The 25,591-nt window shown below is 44.9% G+C and overlaps 2 protein-coding genes across 7 annotated transcripts in view; one reads left to right on the forward strand and one right to left on the reverse strand.

Annotated features, from left to right (window-relative positions):
* Window positions 1-5,855, reverse strand: part of DCLRE1C (DNA cross-link repair 1C) — a 57,508-nt gene extending 51,653 nt beyond the window's left edge. For 3 of the 4 annotated variants that reach the window (XM_050803214.1, XM_050803212.1, XM_050803213.1), the window contains exons 1-2: window positions 5,331-5,855; window positions 454-505 (exon numbers count right to left, since the gene is read on the reverse strand). In XM_050803214.1, the coding sequence (XP_050659171.1) occupies window positions 454-505; window positions 5,331-5,439 (161 nt within the window). In that variant the 5' untranslated portion in view covers window positions 5,440-5,855. The remainder of the gene's footprint in view (window positions 1-453; window positions 506-5,330) is intronic. The other variant, XM_050803215.1, reaches the window with a different exon arrangement.
* MEIG1 (meiosis/spermiogenesis associated 1) lies at window positions 5,525-25,168 on the forward strand. 3 transcript variants are annotated; one of them, XM_050803289.1, is made up of 3 exons: window positions 5,525-5,732; window positions 18,311-18,477; window positions 24,826-25,168. In XM_050803289.1, the coding sequence occupies exons 2-3, from the start codon at window positions 18,340-18,342 to the stop codon at window positions 24,952-24,954; spliced, it is 267 nt and encodes an 88-aa protein (XP_050659246.1). In that variant the 5' UTR covers window positions 5,525-5,732; window positions 18,311-18,339; the 3' UTR covers window positions 24,955-25,168. The 3 variants fall into 3 exon arrangements, with proteins under 3 accessions (XP_050659246.1, XP_050659244.1, XP_050659245.1); XM_050803287.1 differs by lacking the exon at window positions 5,525-5,732 and adding an exon at window positions 10,747-10,970; XM_050803288.1 differs by lacking the exon at window positions 5,525-5,732 and adding an exon at window positions 10,982-11,103.
* Window positions 25,169-25,591: the final 423 nt, after the last annotated feature.

A 25,591-nucleotide genomic window follows, 5' to 3' on the forward strand; every position in this document is an offset into this window, starting at 1 on the left:
ATTATAAAAGGGTCTATTTGGGACCAGGTGCCAGTGGCTCACATCTATAATGCCAGCCTTTGGGAGACTGAGGCAGGAGGATCACTTGAGGCCAGGAGTTCAAGACCAGCCTGGGCGACATGGCAAAACTCCCTCTCTGGTTTTTTTTTTAAGCAGCGTATTTGGTAGGAATATATATATATACACATATCTATATCTCAAGTTCACAAACAGCCAAAGCTAACCCATGATGACAAAAGTCAGAATAGAGGTTACCTTTGGGAGGAGGTAGGAGGGGTCTGGGATATTGGTACTGTCCTGTTTCTTAATCTGAGTGAAGCTACACAGATGCGTTCACTTTGTAAATGACTATATGCTTGGATGTATGTACTTTTCTGTACAGTTATCTCTCAATTAAAATGTTTGCTTAAAAACATACACACACACACACAAATAAGTAGCAAAATAAATTACCTGCACTCCAACCTTCTTTTCAAGGTAGGGGCTCTTAATCCTTTCATGTGATCTAAAAACAAAAGAAGCAACACTCATCAATATGTTCTTTTTCCAGAGGATTCCTTAGCCCAAGGGAAACAGTTGTCTTCTATTTCAGTTCAAGAGAAAACCCACGAGGTTTGCTTTTATAAGAATTGAATCACATGGGCTATGGACTCTTTCTTCTGCAAGTGAAGAATCCTTTTCAGAACAGGACGGGCTGCCCATTTCTGAGCCATCCAAATCTATTTAAAAGGAGAGTGATTCCCTGCATCATAGGCCAGACTTTAAATCACTCTGGGAAGCCACAGAAGAATGAGAACTGCTTCTAGCCCTCCACTCTTTTACGTCATTTCAATCCAACCATCCTTCGAGCCACGCTCTATGTAACCCATTCACTTCCTGCCACTTAAATCAGTCTATCTAGAAATTCAAGCTCCTGTCCATGGAATCTGCTAAGAAATCACTCAGGCTCAGAATAAGTGTATTGTCATCTTCTCATCCTACTGTGATGGATTCAAAGGAGAGTATTACTATCCACGAAGACTTGCTCCACAGCCCTCCACATTAACAGACACAGACAACAGAAAGGTAGCAATTAGACCATTACATTCAGCATATCATGCATTCCAGTATATTCTGAATCTTTAGCAAGTAAAGGCCTAGACAACAATGATCAAAACAGCTCTAAAATGTTTAGCTAAACCAGCTGGACACGGTAGCTCACACCTGTAATCCCAGCACTTTGGGAGGCCAAGACAGGTGGATCACCTGAGGTCAGAAGTTCGAGACCAACCTGGCCAACATGGTGAAACCCCATCTCTACTAAAAATACAAAAACTAGCCATGCATAGTAGCACACACCTATAATCCCAGCTACTTGGGAGGCTGAGGCAGGAGAATCACTTGAATATGTGAGGTGGAGGTTGCAGTGAGCCAAGATCATACCACTGCACTTCAGCCTGGGCAACAGAGTGAGACTTCATCTCAAAAACAGACAGACAGGTGCGGTGGCTCACGCCTGTAACCCCAGCACTTTGGGAGGCCGAGGCAGGCGGATCACCTGAGGTCATGAGTTCGAGACCAGCATGACCAATATGGAGATACCCTGTCTCTACTAAAAATACAAAATTAGCCGGGCATGCTGGTGCATGACTGTAATCCCAGCTACTTGGGAGGCTGAGATAGGAGAATCGCTTGAACCCGGAAGGCAGAGGTTGCGGTGGGCCGAGATTGCACCATTGCACTCCAGCCTGGGCAACAAGAGTGAAACTCCATCTCAAAAATAAATAAATAAATAAATAAATAACAAAAACCAACAACAAAAAAAAACAATAAATTGTTTAGCTAAACCAAACCACTTCTAATTACCACGAGCACCACCACACACACACACAAGCACACCCTCAATGTATATGTGGCCATCATTAGACCCAATGAAAGCAGAGCAGTCACTTCACCTCACTTGGCAGCCCTAGATTGTACACCTGCCTCCGGGAGAGCCCACCTGTCTCCCAGTGGGTAAATTCCCTCAAGGGATACCTGGTCCAGTCTTCAAGGGCCTTATAGGTATATCTCTGGGCAGGACTCTCCATAATTGGAGTTTCCAAAGAGTTTGTGCCATGGCAAAGAGGAGGCTCAATCCAGACTCTGCTTCCTGCTCCCACACTGACTAAGCAGGCAGCACCCTGCATGGGGCATCATAGTCCCCCATCCTCACCACCCTGAGGCCCCTTCCAACTGGTGGTCAGAAGAACTGGGTGGGTTTGCTTTGTGCTGCTGCAGCTGCACCCAGGTCTGCTTCTCCAGCGAGGTTTTCCTTTTCCTTGGCCACAATCAATTATCTTAAGCTGCCACCTCATGGGGATTTCCCCAACCCTGGGCCATTACCTCAGGTCTCAGGTCTCAGGTGTCCTCTCATCTTCCAGAACTTACTGATGCTTAGTAAAGCCCACCCTGCACACAGCATTGGCTTCCAGATGGCGCACAAATAAGCATCAGGTGGGTCCATAGCCTACTCCGAATGATATCAAAGTGTGATATGGGGCTGGGTGTGGTAGCTCACACCTGTCATCCCAGCACTTTGGGAGGCTGAGGCGGGTGGTTCACCTCCGCCCAGGAGTTTGATACCAGCCTGGGCAACATGGGGAAACCCCGTCTCTATAAAGAACACAAAAATTAGTCAAGCATGATGGTACATGCCTGTAATCCCAGCTACTCAGGTGGGAGTACTTGCTGAGGTGAGGGGATTGCTTGAGTCCAGGAGGTGAAGGCTGCTGTGAGCCAAGATGGTACCACTGTACTCCAGCCTGGGCGACAGAGTGAAACCCTGTCTAAAAAAAAAAAAAAAAAAATGATGTGGATGGGTTTCCCTGCTTTTTTTCTAGTAAAAGAGTCCATACAGTTTCTCATGCTTGAGCTGCTATCACAAGATACCATAGATATCATAGTTGGCCTTCACACCAACCCTGTCAGGAAAGGCAGTGTTTTGGTTGCCTTAAACACCAGAAAGGTATTTCTCACAGTTCAGGAAGCTGGGAAGTCCAAGATCAAGGTGCGGGGCAATTTGGTTTCTGGGGAGGGCACTTTTCCAAACTTACAGACAGCTGCCTTCTCACTGTGCACTCACATGGCTTTCCTTGGCATGGATGTATGAGGACAGAGCGCCCTCTCTCTTCCTCCTCTTGTAAGGGCACTAATCCTATCAGAGTAGGACACCACGGTATGACCTCACTTAAATTTATTTTCCTCCTAAAAGCCAGTCCCAAATACAGTCACTTTGGGGGTTAGGGCTTCAACACAGGAATTTTGTGGAGATAGTCCATATCAATCAAAGAAGCCTGTGAAAAAAGGTTAAAAGCCAACAGAAGGCAACGTGAGAAACCTCCAAAAGCGGAAGTTGAGTTTTTGCCCTTGATGAGTGTATGTCCTGGTTGAGTAAGCAGATCCACATGTGGTTACAGAACAGAAAAAGTTGTTATAGACTGTTCAACTGTAGGGAAGAGTCCATTTCTTCCTTAATGCACAAACTTAGAGTGATGATTTCACAAATTCCTTTAGATGCATTATTTCTCCAAACTCAGTAGTCCTAAACACAAAGTGCAAGTTTCTGAAGTATACTTTAATCCTGGCTAGCCCATTTTGAGTTCAGAGACGCCAGTGCGACTCTACACAAAAAGCAGAAATAGGCACATCCTCGTCCAGCAGTAGATTCTCAATGAAAAACAAAACCAGAAATGTGTCAGGCACAGTGGCTCACACCTGTAATCATAACACTTTGGGAGGCTGAGGTGGGTGGATCTACCTGAGGCCAGAAGTTCGAGACCAGCCAGGCCAACATGGTGAAACGCCATCTCTACTAAAAATACAAAAATTAGCTGGGTGTGGTGGTGCGTGCCTGTAATTCCAGCTACTTGGGAGGCTGAGGCACAAGAATCACTTGAACCCAGGAGGCAGAGGTTGCAGTGAACGGAGATGACGCCACTGCACTCCAGCCTGGCGACAGAGACTCCATCTCAAAGTAATAATAATAAAAATACAAACATTAGCCAGGCATGGTGGCTCACTCCAGTAGTTCCAGCTACTTGAGCAGAGAGCATGTGCCACTGTCCTCCAGCCTGGGCGACAAAGGGAGACCCTGTCTCAAAAAAAAAAAGGAAGAAGAAAGAGACGCTCGAAGAGGTGCATGATGCTAATATGGCAACGCATGAGAAAAGGTCCAGATTTTCCTCATTAAGCAGAAATCACTAGTGGCTTTGTGGGAAAAAAAGCAGAGACATTTCCCAGAAGCAGTAACTTCAACAATTTATAGTCCAAGTGATTGATTCCACACCCAAGACAATATAGCTGGCCTTCCCACCAACCCTGTGAGGAAAGGCTGTACTTGGATACCTGTAATTTACTTTAAAACCCTTTCCCACTGCGCATGTGTAGATAGGTTTGTTACACTGATTGACTCCACAGGGTCGTGGGAGCTTCCTGCTCCAGCACTCTGCAAGGCCACACAGCAGAAGGCAGCAACTCCAATGATTCCGTTTATCATTTTCTCCAATTAACACTAATGGCTGAGCTAATTGGCACAATAAGTATTAAAACTGTTTTCACTGGTAAGTCACTTATTAGAGCAACAGAAGTGAAAATGAACAATGGTTGTGAAATTAGCGGTATTTAAACTCTGGAAATTAGCTCCAATCTCTGCCTGGCGTATCTAGCCTCGAGCTTATATCATTAACAGCGACACTCTAACCTTAATCCCTAAATCGGTCCAGCTGTGAAAGGATCCAGCTGTGAAATCATAGTAGCTTTTCTGGTTGCCTGATACCATTTAGAAGGGAAACATCCCTCCTTCCTAACCCAGAACGAAGCGTTCGTAGTGGATGCGGACAGAACATCCAAAGGCCAGGGAGTTTGCACTTCGTGGAGCCATCAGGAGGATTGTTTCACAGTTGTGTGCGTGTGTGAGTCAGCCCGCTTGCTGACCAATGTTTGAGGGTGTGCTCAAATGGATCTGAAACTTGTTTTCTTCATACACGGTAGCGAGGCTCTGGGGGAAGAACTAACCCTCGCCAATCTCTGACCATCGGCCACCAGCAGAGCTACCAAGAGAACCTACTAGCAGCGCTTGACCAAGCCGGCCCGGGGCGCAACTGGCAGGCGCCGTTACGCCGCGTTGACCAGATCCAAAAATAGATGAAGCCTTTGAGAGGCTGAAGAGCCCGACTGGGACAAGGTGTGTGCTGGCCGCCCCCTCGCTGGTCTCCCACAGGCTGCAGCTCCTTGCTCCAGGACCGGCCCCCTCCTGTCCTCTCTCCAGCCCCCAGCGCCCCAGGAACAGGCGACGCGCAGCGCTCACTCACCCTTGTGGCAGTGGGACAGGAAGTAGGCGCGGGCCCTAAGGTTCTCCCTGTCGAAACGGTCTATGGAGATAGTTGGATACTCGGCCATCTGCCCCTCGAAGGAACTCATATCGCCGCCGATCCCAAAGTCCCAGACCCCAAAACTGCAGCTGAAACCCAAGCCAGCCCAGACCGCGCTGCCACTTCCGGGAAGCCGCGCGCCGCCTCGCCATTGGGCGGCCGAACGCAGCCACGTCCAATCAGAGGAGTCCGGAGACCCGGGGCGACGCCAAGGAGCATCCGGTCGGGTCCCAGGCGCCGGCTGCCGGGTTTTAAATCACCCGCGCTACGCAGCATGCGGTGGGCCGTGACCCCGCCCAGTGCAAGGCTTATTCCTGCCAAAGAAACACAGGTGTTGCTCTGGTAAGGCGTTGCCCGTGTCTGTGCAGGTGCAGTCGCGGGAAGGGAAATCGAAACTCCCAGCGCAGGTAGCCCCAGCCGACTAGGCGAGTAGGCTGCGGAGCTGCGCTTAGAAATCATTCTTCCTTCCGCTTCCTGCTTGTCTACTGCTGCCCTGAAATCCGAACTCAGTTCCCCTCTCTTTTCTGTTCCCAATTTCTAACCTTGTGGGATAACCGTGAGGATTGTATAAAAAAGTTTGTAACTGACTCATGGTAGATTCAGTAACTATTGATTCCCTCTTCCGTTTTTATAATCTACAAACTGAGGAAGTCATCTCTGTGTGGTCTTGGGGCAAATAAGATCCGAATAATGTCTTCGCTGCTGGCCTCTGCCCTGGTCCCCCACCTTTTTGAGCTATACTTTTAGGAAGTTAGAATGATGTATTAAAAAAAAAAAAAAAAAGATGGAAGGAAAGGTCTAAAATTTTTTAACAACCAAAGCAACTTTATGAAAATGTTTGTTAAAGTACTGTATTAAAATTCACCAAATAATCACCATGACATTTATTATGCTCCTTCCTATCAAATCTCCTTAGTATAATTAAACACAAACAACCCAGAACACTTTTACTTTATTTTATGTATTTATTGAGTTGGGGTCTAGTTCTATCGCCCAGGCTGGAGTGCAGTGGTGCCATCTCGGCTCACTGCAACCTCTGCTTCCTGGGTTCAGGCGATTCTTCTGCCTCAGCCTCCAGAGTAACTGGGACTACAGGCATGCGCCACCACGCCTGGCTCATTTTTGTATTTTTAGCAGAGACGGCGTTTCACCACGTTGACCAGGCCGGTCTCGAGCTCCTGGCCTCATGCGATCCGCTCACGTCGGCCTCCCAAAGTGCTGGGTTACAGGCGTGAGCCACTGTACCCGGCCTTCCGGGCCTCCATAACACTTGAAGTCCCGCTTTGTGCACAGCATGGTGACAAACCTTCGGGTAGCATTGAATCTATCTGGGGACAACATGTTTGCAGAATACGGCAAATAAATGCTTCCACAGAGATGCAAAGTAACATGAGAATAAATCCAGGAACAAAGATTTCTGATCAGGGAAGTCAGGAATCAGAATGCCATTCCAGCCCAGCACAGTGGCTCATGCCTGTAATCCCAGCACTTTGGAAAGCTGAGGTGGGCAGATCACCAAAGTCAGTAGTTCAAGACCAGCCTGGACAACATGGTGAAACCCCATCTCTACTAAAAAGAAAAAAAATCGGCCAGGCATGGTGGCACATGTCTGTAATTCCAGCTACTCGGGAGGCCAAGGCAGGATAATCACTTGAACCTGGGAGGCGGAGTTTGCAGTAAGGCTAGATCACGGCAGTGCACTCCAGCCTGGGCAACAGAGACTCTGTCTCAAAAAACAAAACAAAACAGAATGACATCCCTAGTGAATGTCAGTTTGTTCCTGTAGTCATGATACTCAGAGTTCTATTCAAAAACGGATTCCCATGAAATCTTGAGGAGGGGGAGGAGGGGTGACATGGAAAGGTATATACAACATAATCACTAATTTAGGTAAAATATCCTGCTAGTATACTACTGGCAACAACTTTGATGGTTTGTCTTAGAACACATGGGAACAACTGCCCTGGCAGGGTTATGGAGACCTAACAACAAATTCTGCTGAGTCTAGTGTCTGAAGAATCTTGTGGTGGAGCTCCAGGAAAGGCAGGTTAAGATAATGCTCGTGATCTTATTTATCTGCTCACTTATTTATCTCCTCCTCTTTCCACAATGGATACAGTACAAACAAAGGGAAATAGAGTCACGACAAAGGGAAAGACAGGATAGAAAATAAGCAAGATAGGTAAGCATAGCCCAGACCATACCTAGCGAATCAGAAACTCTTGGAGAGTGGGGCCTGGCAGTTTACAGTTTAACACACCCTCTAGGTGATTCTAGTGGATCCTAAAGTTTGAGAACCACTGGATTCAAGTCTAAAAATAAACTCAGGGCTGGTGTGGTGGCTCATGCCTGTAATCCCAACACTTTGGGAGACCAACGCAAGCGGATCACCCGAGGTCAGGAGTTCGAGACCAGCCTGACCAACATGGGAAAACCGCCGTCTCTACTAAAAATAAAAAAATTAGCCAGGCTAATTACAGGTGGCGGGGGCCTGTAATTCCAGCTACTCAGGAGGCTGACGCAGGAGAATCGCTTGCACCCAGGAGGCGGAGGTTGCAGTGAGCCAAGATTGCACCATTGCACTCCAGCCTGGACAACAAGAGCGAAACTCCATCTAAAAAAAATTAAAATTAAAAAATAAAAATAAAAAATAAATTTAAAAAACCACAACACTCAGAAAGTCTGGGGCAGGAATTCAGGTAGGAAGCTGCTGCAATACTGCAGGAAATGTGATGGTGAGGCTTAATTCATTCAGCAAATCATTCACTGACCATATACTGTGTATCAGACACTGTTCTAGACACTAAAGATACAGTAGTGAGCAAAGTAGACAAACGATGTGGCCCATCCTGGTGGTTCCTGCCTGTAATCTCAGCACTTTGGGAGGCCAAGGCAGGCGGATCACTTGAGGCCAGGAGTTCAAGACCAACATGACAAAACCCCATCTCTACTAAAGATGCAAAAAAATGTAGGCGGGTGTGGTGGTGTGCCTACAATAACAGCTACTTGGGAGCTGAGGCACAAAAATCACTTGAACCCGGAGGCAGAGGTTGCAGCGAACCAAGATGGCGCCACTGCACTCCAGCCTGGATGACAAAAGAGACAGGTCTCAAAATAAATAAATAAAAAAGCAGACAAAAATTCCTGTGGACGTGGGAGTGTACATTCTAATGGAAGTATTTACTGTCTACCATTTGTGTAGTTCCAGATGTTATCAGTGTTTTATACTTATTATTTCATCCTCATATCCTACCTGTCCATCAGGCAGGTACACTTTCTGTCCTCATTTGCCAGTTGAGGAAACGGAGGTTAAGTAGCTCGTCCAGGGTCATGTTGCTAGTAAGTAGAGCTCAGATTTAAATCCAAGAAGGCCACCACACGTTTAGACACTGTGGTCTCTGACAACACACTGCTAGCCGCCATGCCATGCTGCCTCCACACCATTGGAGGGGCAGTGATGAAATATACTCCTTCAAAATATATCCCTTTAGCACCTACTGTGTGCTAGGCACTGTTAGGCCAGTGTGGCTGCAGCAGAATGATCCAGGGCTACAGAGGAAGGAGGGAGGTTGTTGGCAGCAAATCTTGCAGGACTTTGCTCACCCTGTATAGCCTCTGGTTTTCACTCTCCATAAGACGGGAAGCCATTGCAAGGCTGTGAGCAGAGGACTGACATAATTTGACTTAGGTTTTTTTGTTTTGTTTTGTTTTGTTTTGTTTGAGATGGAGTCTCCCTCTATGCCCAGCCTGGAGTGCAGTGATGTAGTCTCTGCTCACTGCCACCTCCACCTTCTGGGTTCAAGCGATTCTCCTGCCTCGGCCTCCCAAGTTGCTGGGACTACAGGCACGCGACACCACTCCCAGCTAGTTCTTTTGTATTTTTAGTAGAGGCGGGGTTGCACCATATTGGCCAGGCTGGTCTCAAACGCCTGACCTTGTGATCCACCCACCTCAGCCTTCCAAAGTGCTGGGATTACAGGCGTGAGCCACCGCGCCCGGCCTTGACTTAGGTTTTAAATGGACTGCATTGACTGTTGTGTTGACGACAGACTATAGAGGGGGCACAGAGAGCTGTTGGGAATGGTTGTAATTACCAGAAAAGAGAAAAATGATGATGTCTTGAGTAGAAGCTATAAAGCCAGCAGGTTGCACTGATGGATATGGAAAGAGAGGGCTCTAGGCCTCATCTACTGAAAGACATGGAGAAGGAGCAGGGCTTTTGTTTTGACAGGGAGGTGTCTGGAGAGGTTGTTTTGGACAACCAAGTGGATGTTGAATATACATTGATATGCAGATCTAAAGTTCAGAGAAGGACAGGCTGAAGAGATAAATTTGGTAGTTGTAAGTAGTTTTTTTAGTTTTACTAAGTATTGCCTTTGTCTTAGTATGACTCATTTATTTAGAAGTTTACATAATTTAATTTGTAATATGGCTTGTGTTTTTGTTTTTGTTTTGTTTTGGGCAGGTGCCCGAGGCCCTTGTCATCTTCACTGATTCCAGCTCATGGCTTGTATTTAACAACTGGCTCAAAATAATTCCTAAAAATTTACTTACTGAGTCTCCAGAGCTCTAATGAGCTGGCTCCAGCACACAGCTGCTCCTTTCTTTCATTCAGCAATTTTACAAGTCCTGATGGCTCTACCTTCAAAACATGTATCTTGGCGGGGCGCTGTGGCTCAGGCCTGTAATCCCAGCACTTTGGGAGGCCAAGGCGGGCGGATCACGAGGTCAGGAGATGGAGACCATCCTGGCTAACACGGTGAAACCCCGTCTCTACTAAAAATACAAAAAATTAGCCGGGCGTGGTGGCAGGTGCCTGTAGTCCCAGCTACTCGGGAGGCTGAGGCAGGAGAATGGCGTAAACTCGGGAGGTGGAGCTTGCAATGAGCCGAGATCGCGCCACTGCACTCCAGCCTGGGGGACAGAGCGAGACTCGTCTCAAAACAAAAACATGTATCTTGAATCTGATTACTTTTCGCTAAAATAGTACTGTAATATAGTAATAGGTAATGCTAGAAAAAATAATTAAAGCCATAGATACCATTTATTGTAGGTTTACTGATTGTCAGGCACTATGGCGACTCTCTGGATTGGTTCATTCCCGGCAAATGGATAGGAGATATCTACTATCAGGAACTACAAACGGCAGTAGTCTCCATGCTGTGATTAGCTTTCATAGGGAATTGTATCTGGGATTCAAGGAGCAGAAAGTAACGCATTTCGCCCTCCGTATCTGCTCAGGGGTAACCCCTGGCAGCGATCCTACGTGAGACCTACGTTGGCACAGTGAGCTAGGCCTGCACCCGCTCCAGCCCTCGCGCGTGCGCATAAAAGCCTATTCCCGGGGGCGGGGCCTGAGCGAGCTGGGCGGGGCCTGAAGGAGCCGGGAACTCCTGCCCTCCACCGCGTTACTAAGAGACGCGAGGGTCACAGAGGCCACAACACTTGGCCTCTCGCTGGCCCTGCCCTAGGATCCCGAATAGAGAACGCGAGCACCGCCACGCCCGCCTGTGAGCTCCCGGGCGCCCCCGGCCTCTCCAGCTCGGCGGAGCGAGGATAACCGGAGAGCTGGACCCAGTGGTGGGTGGATGCGTCGCTGGAGGCGGGGACCATGCCCGCCAACCCCTGCGCCCCGGCCGTAGCCCCACCCCGGAAGTCCTTGCTTCGCCTTCTCCGCCCCGCAGTTCTCTAGTGTCTCTTGAGGTTTGCCCAGGTGATCCCGTGGTTTTCATGTGTCTTCCGTGTTTTTCAGGGAAGCGGGTCACTATTTGGCCGTTCCAGAATCTCAGAGTCCGGTTCTCCCGGAAGTTTCTGGGCTGCCCCGGACCCCATTGGCTTTAGGAGCCGCGACTCCGAGGGTTCTGATTTGGACCCTAAATTTTGGAATACTGTGCTTTGTCCATCCTAGCCTTCTTCAGGCAGATTTCACCTCCCACACATTGAGTAATTTATGGCAGAAAGGAAGTTGGAGGGATGGGGACTGCAGGTTAGCTGTGGGGGCCGGAAGGGAGCGGCTTTGTGCTGCACATATGCAGGTTGCACTCCCGGAGCAGGGACCGCCAGGCGTGCTTTGGGAACAGCTGTTGTCTTTCAAATGAACGCCCAGCGACAGCGGACGGGAGTTCCAGGACCTTAGAGACCGTCTAATGCTTCTCTTTCAGTTAAGGAAACAGGCCGAGGCGTGTTCATGGCCTTGCCTAAGGTTACGTGCTGATTACAGGGCTACTCCTGCTACCTTTTAGAAACAGAAACCTAACAGGAGAAAAAAAAACGGACTATAAGGGAGGCTGATGCTCTTGAAGTTTTAATACTACTAAAAGTAAACGCACTTTTCAGAGTGGAAGGGAAGTGAAAAAGGAATTTGGGTGGCTGGCTACATCAGAAGCTTCTGTTACAACTTTAGATTGTCAGGGATTTCAGATGGTGGGTTTTTAAAATAACAAGCTCGAGGCCGGGCGTGGTGGCTCACGCCTGTAATCCCAGCACTTTGGGAGGCTGACGCAGGCGGGTCACCTAAGGTCAGGAGTTCGAGACTAGCCTGACCAACATGGAAAAACCCCGTCTCTACTAAAAATACAAAAAAATTAGACGGGCGTGGTGGCGCATACCTGAAATCTCAGCTAGAGGGGAGGCTGAGGCAGGAGAATCGCTTTAACTCGGGAGGCAGAGGTTGCATTGAGCCAAGATTGCCCCATTGCACTCCAGCCTGGGCAACAAGAGCAAAACTCAGTCTCAAAATAATAATAAAGAACATAACATGCTCCTCTATTGAACCATGGGGTTATGTCCCAGTAAACCCATGGTAGGTCGAAAATGCATTTAATGCACCTAGCCAAACTTAAACGTCCTCAGAACACTTACCTTGCCTGCAGTTGGGCAACATCGTCTAACACAAAGGCTATTTTATAATAAAGTGTTGACTATGTCATGTAACTTACTGAATACTGCATTCTAAATGGAAAACAGAATGGTTGTATGGGTACTCGAATTACACTTTCTACTGAATGCATATTGCTTGTGCACCATGGTAAAGTGGAGATGCGAATTGAACCTTTCTGTGGGACCATCCATATGCATATAAACTCTGTTTCATGTAATTCAGTTTTACAAACCAGAAACTCAGGCATTGCTGTTTCCTTTTTGTGGAGATACAACTTGGTATTTTAGACATCAAATGTATTTGTATTTTATTTATTTATTTGAGATGGAGCCTTGCTCTGTTGCCCAGGCTGGAGTGCAGTGGCGTGATCTCGGCTCACTGCAAGCTCCATCTCCCAGGTTCACATCATTCTCCTGCCTCAGCCTCTGGAGTAGCTGGGACTACAGGGGACCGCCACCACGCCCCGCTAATTTTTTTTTTTTTTTTTTTTTTAGTAGAGACGGGGTTTCACCATGTTAGCCAGGATGGACTCGATCTCCTGACCTCATGATCCGCCCACCTCGGCCTCCCAAAGTGTTGGGATTACAGGCGTCAGCCACCGTGTCCAGCCCCGAGACGGGGTTTCACCACGTTGGCCAGGCTGGTCTCGAACTCCTGACCTCAGGTGATCCAGCTGCCTCGGCTTCCCAAAATGCTGGGATTACAGGCGTGAGCCTCTGCGCCTGGCCCAAATGTTTATTTTTATTTAATTTTAAGTTATTTTTTTCTTGAGGCAGGGTCTCACTCGTCTCCCAGGCTGAAGTGCAGTGACTCCATCACAGCTGACTGTGGCCTCAACCTTGGGGGCTCAAACAATCCACCCACCTTAGCGTCCCCAACAGCTGAGACTACAGGCATGGGACACCACACCCAGCTAATTTTATTTTTTGTAGAGACAGGGTCTCCCTATGTTGCCCAGGCTGGTCTTGAACTCTTGGACTCAAATGATTCTCCCTCCTCGGTCTCAGAAAGAGCTGGGGTTACAGGTGTGAGCCACTGCATCCAGCCATTGAATGTATTTTTTATCAATTCTTTTTTTGGCACAACTGCCAGTAAAGAAACCACTCAGTCTGCAGGTGCTGAGTGCCAGCAGAATTAGTACCGCCACTGAATTTCCTATAGAATTACTGAAAAATCTATCAAGGAATTGTAAGTTGATCTTTCCTAATTTTAGTTTCATTTTGTGTTTTTAATAAAATGAAAGGCCAAAAAGAAAAAAAAAAAGAATTTCCACCACCACCACTTATATAGCATAGTTACGGTAGTCACTAGAGTTCCTATTATGGTGAAATTTACATTCATATTCTCTTTAAGTATTTTGGGAAAATAAAATTTTGAAATGCTTAATAATAACTGGAAGATGTCTATTTCTACTGAGAAAAGTGGTGATTTTCCCCACAGTCCAATTGAATACAGCATATTTTCTGCTCATCTATTAAATGTAGCATTTTTATGTATAGTTGCTGTAATTTTCTGAGCTGAAAGTGACAAAAGGTTACATAGATGGCATTCAAGAAAATATGTTTTGAATGAATATGAGCAAAAAGTCAAGCCTAAAGCAAAAAGGGCCTGGATAAGACAAAGATTCAGATTGTATCACTGCATGTGCTTCATCTGTAAAAGTCCTGTAAGTAATACAGTCACTAAATTCATATAAAAATATGACTAATTTTGAAAGGGTTTTTGTTTTTATTTATTTATTTGTTTTTCAGACAGAGTCTCGCTTTGTCACCCAGGCTGGAGTGCAGTGGCACCATCTCGGCTCACTGCAACCTCCACCTCCTGGGTTCAAGCAGTTTTCTGCCTCAGCCTCCCCAGTAGCTGGTACTACAGATGACCGCTACCTACCATGCTCAGCTAATTATTTTTAGTAGACACGGGGTTTCACCATATTGGCGAGGCTGGTCTTGAACTCCTGACCTTGTGATCCACCCACCTCGGCCTCCCAGAGTGCTGGGATTACAGGCGTGAGCCAGTCTGTTCCTGTCCTGAAAGTATTGTAATACAGTGAGTTCACTAACTTTTTTTTTTTTTAGACAGAGTTTTTTTAGATAGAGTTTCACTTTTGTTGCCCAGGCTGGAGTGCAATGGCACGATCTGGGCTCTCTGCAACCTCTGCCTCCCAGGTTCAAGCAATTCTCCTACCTTAGCCTCCTGATTAGCTGGGATTACAGGCATGCGCTACCACACCCAGCTAATTTTGTATTTTTCGTAGAGATGGGGTTTCTCCATGTTGGTCAAGGTGGTCTCGAACTTCTGACCTCAGGTGATGCACCCACCTCAGCCTCCCAAAACGCTAGGATTACAGGGGTGAGCCACCATGCCTGGCCTAACTTTTTTCTTTAATATTTCTTAGAACCTTTTTCCTGTGTAACATATCTATATTGCTGTGTAATATATCATATTATATATATGAATGGATTCTTGGGCTGTATCACATGTCCAACTCACCTCTTTGTCATAGCTGGTGTATTGCTAGTATATTGTGCAACAGTGGAGTAGCAAACTTCCCACTAGAATGAATGGCGTTAAAGGACAAAGGTTTCACTGAAGCATGGCTTATTTATTGTTTTGCCAAGTGTTCCAAATTTTACATAAATTCGTATAATACTATAAAACTGAACCCGGTGTGGTGGCTTACGCCTGTAATCGCAGCACTGTGGGAGGCCGAGGTACACGAATCACTTGAAGCCAGGAGTTCGAGACCAGCCTGCAAAACATGGTGAAACGCATCTCTACTAAAAATATAAAAATGTGGCCAGGTGTGATGGCTCATGCCTGTAATCCCAGCACTTTGAGAGGCCAAGGTGGGCGGATCATGAAGTCAGGAGATCAAGACCATCCTGGTTAAGACGGTGAAACCCCATCTCTACTAAAAATACAAAAAATTAGCCAGGCATGGTAGTGGGCACCTGTAGTTCCAGCTACTCGGGAGGCTGAGGCAGGAGAATGGTGTGAACCCGGGAGGTGGAACTTGCAGTGAGCCGAAATCACACCACTGCACTCCAGCCTGGGCAACAGAGCGAGATAACGTCTCAAAAGAAAAAAAAAAAGAAAAGAAAAAGAAAAAAGAAAAAAATATATATATATAAATTAGCTGGGTGGGGTGGTACGCATCTGTAGTCCCAGCTACTCAGGAGGCTGAGGCAGGAGAATCGCTTGAACTCAGGAGGCCACAGTGAGCCAAGATGACACCACTGCACTCCAGCCTGGGCAATGCAGTGAGACCCCATTTCAAAAAAAAAAAAAAAGAATTGCCTTAAAATGCAACATGGGTCTGAGCCTAAGTCAATAACTAAAGATCAAAAGTTTTTAAGAAGTCAACACACTGACAAAACTCTGATTTTCTTTGATCTGATCAATGTACATGTTGGTATGCACATTGGAAAAAATGCAAACAGCAATACTAATGCTACTGAAATAATTTCTTTTATCAGGGTAAGAACTGTGTGACTCATGCCTTCATTTAGATTCATTTAAATCTGGAGCTAAGTTCAAACAACTCTGGGAATTATGATTTCAGAATGCAGTGGGCCCAGCGTGGTGGCTCATGCCTGTAATCCCAGCATTTTGGGAGGCCGAGGTGGGTGGATCACGAGGTCAAGAGATCGAGACCATCCTGGCCAAAAGGGTGAAACCTCATCTATTAAAAATACAAAAATCAGCTGGGCATGGTGGTGCGTGCCTGTAGTCCCAGCTACTCAGGAGGCTAAGGCAGGAGAATCACTTGAACCTGGGAGGCGAAGGATGCAGTGAACAGAGTTCACGCCACTGCACTATAGCCTGGTGACAGAGCGAGACTATGTCTCAAAAAGACAAAAACAAAAACAAAAAACAACGTAAACACTATAATCTTTAGAATGTTAAGTAATTCAACACAAATCTAAATAGGAAGAGCATTAGACCAACTTTCTTATTTTTCATAGAAAAGAGTCCATTTGTACTTGTGACTTAGCCTCCTAACAGTCTTCATTATCTTTTTTTTACTAACCACTAAGGGAACATTTAGGCTACATCTTTCATACTGAAGAAATATATGTCTGAAATTCAGCAAGTCTGTCCATTTTATTTCCATTCCCTGTTTTTCACCTATTAAATCCAAGTAAAGCTAAATTTATGTCCTGTAAAAGCATTTATTATAAGATCTTTTTAAATAAAACTTTCAAGTCTATGTTAATTCATCATATATTTAGCATAATTTTTACCCAGTATGAAGGATGGATATTTCTAACTGATGTGATGCTTATTTTGACTTTTCCTTTATATATATATATGCTTTTTTTTTTTTTTTTGAGCCAGAGTCTCAGTCTGTTACCCAGGCTGGAGTGCAATGGAGCAGTATTGGCTCCCTGCAACCTCCACCTCCTGGGTTTCAAGCAATTCTCAAACCTTAGCCTCCCAAGTAGCAAGGATTGCAGGCAGCTTCCACCACGCCCAGTTAATTTTTTTTTTCTTTTTTGAGAAGGAGTTTCGCTCATGTTGCCCAGGCTGGAGTGCAATGGTATGATCTCAGCTCACTGCAACCTCCACCTCCCAGGTTCAAGCGATTCTCCTGACTCAGCCTCCCAAGTAGCTGGGATTACAGGCATGTGCCACCACGCCTGGCTAATTTTGCATTTTTAGTAGAGACAGGGTTTCACCATGTTGGCCAGGCTGGTCTTGAACTCCTGACCTCAGGTCTCCTGACCTCAGTCTCCCAAAGTGCTAGGATTACAGACCTGAGCCACCATGTCCAGACTTTCCTTGTTATACTTTAATGTATTTCTTGACCTTTTTAACATAATGAGCATTTGTCATTGTGACTGAAAAAAATTCAAAAAATATTAATTTATTTACAGGATCTGACTTTAATTTTAGTGTTTCAGCCAATAGAAATATATTTTAATAGAAGAATGGATTCAAGGAATCATAGTGAAAATTCTGGACACTTTATTTCAGTTAAATGACTGATATATTTTGTTAATAAGTAGCTGAGAAGACAAGTACAAGATTATGCCTTTGAAAAACTTGCTATGGAAATTTGGTGAATAGATGATTACATGAACTAAAATCATATATCTGACTTTCCAAGACTATTAGTGACCTCCTACACTGTTTTTAAATCCATGATCTCAGTACCACGACAGCCACACGGTGTGCATGGAATCTGTGTTAGTCCATCTTCTCACATTGGTTCATCAAAAAATCAGGTATGGCAGGGCTCGGTGGCTCACGCCTGTAATCCGAGCACTTTGGGAGGCCGAGGCGGAGCAGGTCACAAGGTCAGGAGATCGAGACCAACCTGGCTAACACGGTGAAACCCCATCTTTACTACAAATACAAAAAATTACCTGGGCATGGTGGCAGATGCCTGTAGTCCTAGCTACTCGGGAGGCTGAGGCAGGAGAATGGTGTGAACCCGGGAGGCGGAGCTTGCAGTGAGCGGAGATCAGGCCACTGCACTCCAGCCTGGGCATCAGAGCGAGACTCCGTCTCAAAAGAAAAAAAAAAAAAAAGAATAAACCATTCCTTCCCCGAAACAAGAAAGGGAAGAGAGTGAGAAGATGGATCTTACATTCCCGTATTAAGAGAGAGAGAGAGAGAGAGAGAGAGATGCAGTTTTGAACATAGGTAAATGGAATGGTGGTGGATATTTTGACAATCTATTGAGCATGTTTTCAGAAATGTGCAAACTATTACCTGGAACTCCAGTATTCGTATACAGCTTTTAAAACATCACTCCGTAACTCCAACTCTGACTGTGATTTTATTGATAAAGAAATAGACTTTTATGTATCTTTCAGGTACTTGGGGTTTTTTGTTTGTTTGTTACAGATTTATCCCCACAAAATAGAACATGAATCCTTCTTAATCTTGGAATTGTGTGTTTAAAAACTAATATATTTAATGGGATTCTCAACTCTAAGTATAATTTTTAAGTGGTAGTTTTGTTTATTCTTAAAGGGAATTTCAAAATTGTCATTATTACATTATCTATTAATGTTGTCTTAACATCTTTCAGATATTCTTGGTAATAAGGCCTCTGTAACCATGGCTAGTTCTGACGTAAAACCAAAATCAATAAGTCGTGCCAAAAAATGGTCAGAAGAGATAGAAAATCTGTACAGATTTCAACAAGCGGGATATCGGGATGAAACCGAATATAAACAAGTGAAACAAGTTTCTGTGGTAAGATTTATGCCTCTACAAACCTCAACTAGAAGTGCGTTTCTCAGATGCTGAAAAGTATTTTATGAACAACCAGAGAATAACTGAAGGGAATTCTACTCCAACTCTCTCATTTTATTTATTTTAATTTAATTTTATTTTATTTTATTCTATTTTTTGAGACAGAGTCTCATTCTGTCACCCAGGCTGGAGTGCAGTGACGCAATCTCCGCTCACTCCACCTCTGAGGTTCAAGGGATTCTCCTGCCTCAGCCAAGTAGCTGGGATCACAGGTGTGCACCATCACGCCTGGCTAATTTTTGTATTTTTGTAGAGACAGGATTTTGCCATGTTGGCCAGGCTAGTCTTGAACTCCTGACTTCAAGTGATCCACGCGCTTCAGCCTCCCAGAGTGCTAGGATTACAGGCAATAGCCATGACACCCAGCCAGACTTTCTCTATTGAGGGGGAGAAAGTCTTATTGAGGGGGAGAGGCCCAGAAGAATGATTTGCAGGCAGAGTGAGGGAAGAGGTGGTCATTCAGCTGGGCACATTCAGAATTTTCTATGTTTTATTGAGCAACTGTGCTCTGCTAAATGAATCTTTTATGGTAGACCACAAAAAAAGAATCTTTTTTCCTCACTCAGGTGATTTTATTATCAGATAATCAGTTTGTGGGATAACTATTATTTCCCTCCTTTTACTTTTTATTTTAACCATGAATTAGAAAGAGATTAAAGTTGTTTTGTTTGTTTGTTTGTTTGTGGCGATTATACCTTATAAACAAAAGTGTTGAAACAACTGGTGACTTTGGTAGTATATCCCAGACTTTTCTGAGAGAGTAGAGATCTAGCTTTCCTTTGCGAAGGCTAGACCAAAGTCTAGATTTGGCTCCCGTTTATACTGTCTGGTTCTTCTTATTTATTCTGTTGACTACTAAGACACTTTTTTTTTTTCTCCCAGGCTGGAGTGCACTGGCGCAATCTCGGCTCACTGCAACCTCCGCCTCCCGGGTTCAACTGACTCTTAAGAGACATGTTGTTTACAAATTCAGTTCACCCCTGAACAACACAGGGACAAGGGGGTTCAGTGCTTCATGCTGTCAAAAATGTGTGTATAAGTTTTGACTCCCCAGAACAACTACTAGTAACCTAGTGTTAACAGAAGGACTTGCCCATATGGTAAACAATTGATCAACCCAGAAATGCGCTAATATCTTAATATATTTTATGCATTAATGACAACCTTTTTCTAAATTTTTTTTTATATTTCTAGTCTGTGTGGTTTGCAAAATTTTTCTAATCATTGCAAATCTCAAAAAATATTTCAACATTTTTTGAAAAAATCCATGTATAAATGGACTCCCCAAGTTCAAACTTGCGTTGGTCAAGGGTCAACTGTATTGTAAAATATGACATAGTATTAATAAATATATTTTAATTTTTAGATTTGGGATTATAACAGTGTTTATTAACTTAGTTTATTTTTCATTATTTTTTACTAACTCATCATTTTTCAGAGACTAGTGTGTAGGTTTTGCAAATCACTATAAGCTCTTGTTTCTTTTTCTTTTATTCTATTCTTTGACCTGTACTTAAAAATTCCTTTAAAAGTACATAGGAAGCTGGGAACGGTGGCTCACACCTGAAATCCCAGCACTTTGGGAGGCTGAGGTAGGCAGATCACTTGAGGTCAGGAGTTTGAGACCAGCCTGGTCAACATGGTAAAACCCCATCTCTACTAAAAATGCAAAAATTAGCTGGGCGTGGTGGCAGGCACGTGTAGTCCCAGCTACTCAGGAGGCTGAGGCAGGAGAATCACTTCAGCCTGGGAGGTGGAGGTTGCAGTGAGCCAAGATCACACCATTGCACTCCAGCCTGGGCAACAAAGCGAGATTCCATCTCAAATTAATTAATTAATTAATTAAATTAAAAATTAAAAAGTACATAGGAAAAATAATGGAGGCAATACAGAATTAAAATGTTATTGCCTCTTTAATAGACATTAATTTAGCAGACATTATTGGGGTTAACAATAAAATTCAAAATACTGATCAAGTGAAGATTGATTACTGTGCCTTCCATATATCTGTCTTCTCAACCATTATACTCTATCCCCATTGCCAACGATAATTTTCATTACTGTATCATCTAAGACCTTTAAATAGATAAAACAGAAGCATTATCATTGTTATGCTGTTTAAAATAAGCTTTGGGCCGGGCATGGTGGCTCACACCTGTAATCCCAGCACTTTGGGAGGCCGAGGCAGGTGGATCATCTGGGGTTGGGAGTTTTAGACCAACCTGACCAACATGGAGAAACCCTATCTCTACTAAAAATACAAAGTTAGCGAGGCGTGGTGGTGCATGCCTGTAATCCTAGCTACTCGGGAGGCTGAGGCAGGAGAATTGCTTGAAACCAGGAGGTGGAGGTTGTAGTGAGCTGAGATCACACCATTGCACTCCAGCCTGGGCAACAAGAGTGAAACTCTGTCTCAATAAATAAATAAATAAATAAATAAATAAGCTTCATACCCTGCCTTAAGATTGGGATGCCCCTAAAGATATACAGGCCTCAGACTCATAGGTGGCCAGGTTTGGTGGCTTACGCCTCTAAGCCCAGTGCTTTGGGAGGCTGAGGCTGAAGGACTGCTTGAGGCCAGGATTTCGAGACCAACCTGGGCAACACAGACCCCATCTCTACAAAAAAATTTTTTAATTAGCCAGGCATGGTGGAGTGTCTCTGTAGTCCCAGCTACTGGGAGGCTCAGGCAGGAGGACTGCTTGAGTGCAGGAGATGGAGGCTGCAGTGAGCTGTGATCACATCACTGCACACCAGCCCACCAGCCTGGGTGAGAGAGCAGGACCCTGTCTCAAAAAAAAAAAAAAAAGAAAAGAAAATTGTCACAAGAATTAAATGTAATCACATGTTTGAAGTGCCTGACGTTATAGTGCTCATAATTTGTTGGGCCGGGCACAGTGGCTCACGCCTGTAATCCTAGCACTTTGGGAGGCGGAGGCGGGCAGATCACCTGCAGTCAGGAGTTAGAGACCAGCCTGGCCAACATGATGAAACCCTGTCTCTACTAAAAAATATAAAAAATTAGCCGGGCATAGTGGTGCACACCTGTAATCCCAGCTACTAGGGAGGCTGAGACAGGAGAATCACTTGAACCTGGGAGGCAGAGGTTGCAGTAAGCTGAGATCATGCCACCACACTCCAGCCTGGGCGACAGAGTGAGACTCCCCCACAAAAAAAATTGTTGACTGAAGGAACAAGTGTTAGTAAATTATAACTTTTACTAATCTCATCATCTTAGAGTCTGAAATAAGTAACAAGAACAATAAAACCTTACACAAATCAAAGTATATGTGCCTTAACAAAAAGAAGCACAGGGGTTTAGAGGAAAGCAAAATCACTTCCTTCCAGGGACAATCCTCAGAGAGGGCTTCATGTCCCCAGAGATATTTGCAGTGGGTCTTTAGGGATTGATAGGATGGTGGCTGAAGGCTTGCTTTGGGTGGGATGTTTCTCCTAGTGTGCAGTGGTTTGAGGGTTTGAGAGAAGTTTTTTGTTGCCTGGTGGTAAAGTGCTTGCTGACCTTCCCTCCTGAGGAGAAAGTCCTTGAACTTGAGGATCTCATTCCATTTCACCACAGTTAAGAAGGTTTCCCAGATCAAATGAAAATGATCAAGTTGAAAGTCAAGAAGAAGAAAAAGTTCAGAGATGCCAAGGGGCATCAAAAGGAAAAATGTCTAGAAGTCAACAAGCATAGGACCAACCTAGCTGTCCTAAGGATTATCTCATATAAAGTAGCTTAGCTCCAGATGTTCAGAAGAGGCAATGGTTGTATTGTTTTCTCACTGGATCAGACGGTTTTCAGAGAATCTGCTCCTGGCACCGGGGGGAAGAGGGCTGTAATGGAGTCTTGAGAACACCTCCTTTCCCTGCCAAAGGTATTGGAAGCCACACAGGCAGGCCTGGCCTCGGTGGTGAAAAGGACTGCTGGTGTTCTGTAATGTATGTCAGAGGGCCTGCCAAGGCTTCTCAGATACGCTGTTACCTATTCTCGGTAATTCATAAGTAAATGAGATGACACAAAACATGAAGATGTGTTATTAGAAAATAAAAGACTTGTGGACACAGATGGTATATTCATCTCCTCTTCCTACTGAAAGCTGAGATTTATTCATGGGGAACAGAAAAGGTGCAGGGCTGCCTGTATAGACGGTGTTGAAGAGCGGGATTTGGAGTGAAGGTGCAGGGCTGCCTGCACAGACGGTGTTGAAGAGTGGGATTTGGAGTGAAGGTGCAGGGCTGCCTGTATAGACGGTGTTGAAGAGCGGGATTTGGAGTGAAGGTGCAGGGCTGCCTGCACAGACGGTGTTGAAGAGCGGGATTTGGAGTGAAGGTGCAGGGCTGCCTGCACAGACGGTGTTGAAGAGCGGGATTTGGAGTGAAGGTGCAGGGCTGCCTGCACAGACGGTGTTGAAGAGCGGGATTTGGAGTGAAGGTGCAGGGCTGCCTGCACAGACGGTGTTGAAGAGCGGGATTTGGAGTGAAGGTGCAGGGCTGCCTGCACAGACGGTGTTGAAGAGCGGGATTTGGAGTGAAGGTGCAGGGCTGCCTGCACAGACGGTGTTGAAGAGCGGGATTTGGAGTGAAGGTGCAGGGCTGCCTGCACAGACGGTGTTGAAGAGCGGGATTTGGAGTGAAGGTGCAGGGCTGCCTGTATAGACGGTGTTGAAGAGCGGGATTTGGTTTTCTACAACCCAGATAATGAGGTTTTGGTCATGATCAAGTGCATCTCACGAAATCTGAAAGGAACATATTTGACAGTAGCAAAATACATTAACCTCCCCAGGAAAGGATGACATTGAAGAGGAAGTGGGGAGACAGATCTCCAAATTAGACCAAGCCAAATGATAGAGTACGCAATCCAATATGGTATACAAGAAGGAATGGTAGGAGATGGCTGGGGACAGTGGCTCACACCTGTAATCCTAACACTTTGGAAAGCTGAGACAGGAGGATCACTTGAGCCCAGGAGTTTGAGACCAACCTGGGCAACATATAATAATAATAATAATAATAATAATAATAATAGTAAAGAATGGTAGGAGAAATTTAAAAAGATTTTTGACACTTTGGGAGGCCAAGGTGGGAGGATTGCTTGAGGCTAGGAGTTTGAAACCAGCCTGGGCAACATAGTGACACCCTGTCTCTACAAAAAAAAAAAAATAGAAAACTTATCTGGGCATAATAGTGCAAAGCTGTAGTTCTAACTACTCAGGAGGCAGAGGCTGGAGGATCCCCTGAGCCCAGGAGGTTGAGGCTGTAGTTAGCTATGATTGCACCACTGCACTCCAGCCTGGGAGACAAGAGTGAGACCCTGTTTCCAAAAAAAAAAAAAAAATGGATTTCAAGGTGAACTTGAAATTGGGGCAGAAGGAAATGCATATACAACTTTGGATAGTTCTTGACTTGCTTGCTTTATTCACTGTGTAGTCATCAACAATCAGCAGGCACTGCTTTCAAAATGGAGCCTGGGCTTACCCCTAATTTCTTCCTGTGGTATTAATTTTAGAAGTTAGAATGTTTGAAATCTTCTGTAAACATAAGATAAATGAACCTTCAATTACTTTGAATGTTTTCTCTTATCTTGGCCACAGTATTGAAATTTAAATCTATAAATTGAAGCTGGGTGCAGTGGCTCAGGCCTGTAATTCCAGCACTTGGGAGGCCGAGCTTGGAGGATCACTTGACTCCAGCAGTTCAAGGCCAGCCTGGGCAATGTAGCAAGACTCTGTCTCCAAAATAAAGTAAAATGAAATAAACCTAGAAATTGGGCTCTAGAGAAAAGCACTGGATTAGTCATCTTTTTTTTGTTGTTGTTTTTTGAGACAGGGTCGCCCAGGCTGGAGTGCAGTGGCACCATCTAGGGTCACTGCAACCTCTGCCTCCAGAGTCCAAACGATTCTCCTGCCTCAGCCCCCTGAGTAGCTGGGATTGTAGGCACCTACCAACATGCCTGGCTAATTTTTGTATTTTTAGTAGAGACAGGTTTCACCATGTTGGCCAGATTGGTCTTGAACTCCTGATCTCAATTGATCTACCTGCCTCAGCCTCCCAAAGTGCTGGGATTACAGGCATGAGCTACTGCACTGGGCCTGAATTAGTCATCTTACAGCATAAGGCTGCAATGTAAGATGTGTCTTGTGAGTATAATACTTTAAAAGCTGAAGCATTTTAAAATCTAATCTTATACTTTGTTGGTGTAAGTCATACTTTTTAACTATTTGACAGTAAAATATGAGATAAAAATCAGCCCTGCACTGTAACATTTGCACTCTTGTTCTTGGTGTGCAGGTAGATCGTTGGCCAGAGACAGGATATGTGAAGAAACTTCAGAGAAGGGACAATACGTTCTATTACTACAACAAACAGAGGGAATGTGATGACAAGGAAGTCCACAAAGTGAAAATTTATGCTTACTAGCCTGTCTTCTTTGTATTACTTGTCAATTATACTTTAAGAATTCATCATTTCCTTCTACATCGTGTAAATGTTTGTCATTTTACGAAATAATTCAAAATGCAATCTTCAGTTTATTATTTTGTGAAACACAAAAGCCATGAGAATTAGCATCTGTTAATCACCTTGTCCTGTTCTAAGAACTGGCTTTAAATGCATTAAAGTTGTACTTTCTTGGTCCTGCTCTTTTTGTCCATTTTGTTTTGTTTTGAGACAGAGTCTCGCTCTGTTGCCCAGGCTGGAGTGCAGGGGTGCAATCTCGGTTAACTGCAACCTTTGCCTCCCGGGTTCAAGCGCATGAGGAAAAAAAACAAACAAACAATAAAACAAATTCCTGCTAGTGCTGCTGGTGGGACAAATACCTGCTAGTGCTGCTTGGTTCACATGCTTGGACATTAAAGATGCATTCTTCTGCATCAGATTAGCCCCTGTAAGCCGAGACATTTGCCTCTGAGGCCCATCTCAGTATACCTGGACTAAGACTTCCCTAAGGATTTAAAAACTCCCCAACTATCTTTGAAGAAGCACTAGCCTCAGACTTAAAGGCTTTCACGCCACCTAGTGACAGATGTGTCTTAATGCAATTCATAGATAATTCATT

This window comes from Macaca thibetana, chromosome 9 (genome assembly GCF_024542745.1).
Source record: "Macaca thibetana thibetana isolate TM-01 chromosome 9, ASM2454274v1, whole genome shotgun sequence".
Classification (NCBI taxonomy): domain Eukaryota; kingdom Metazoa; phylum Chordata; class Mammalia; order Primates; family Cercopithecidae; genus Macaca; species Macaca thibetana.

Bases quoted from the DNA above. Each gene is read 5' to 3' on its own strand.
- MEIG1 (XM_050803289.1), top strand. From the start codon at position 18,340: ATGGCTAGTTCTGACGTAAAACCAAAATCAATAAGTCGTGCCAAAAAA. The intron at 18,478-24,825 runs GTAAGATTTATG...CTTGGTGTGCAG, and splicing joins AAGTGAAACAAGTTTCTGTG to GTAGATCGTTGGCCAGAGAC.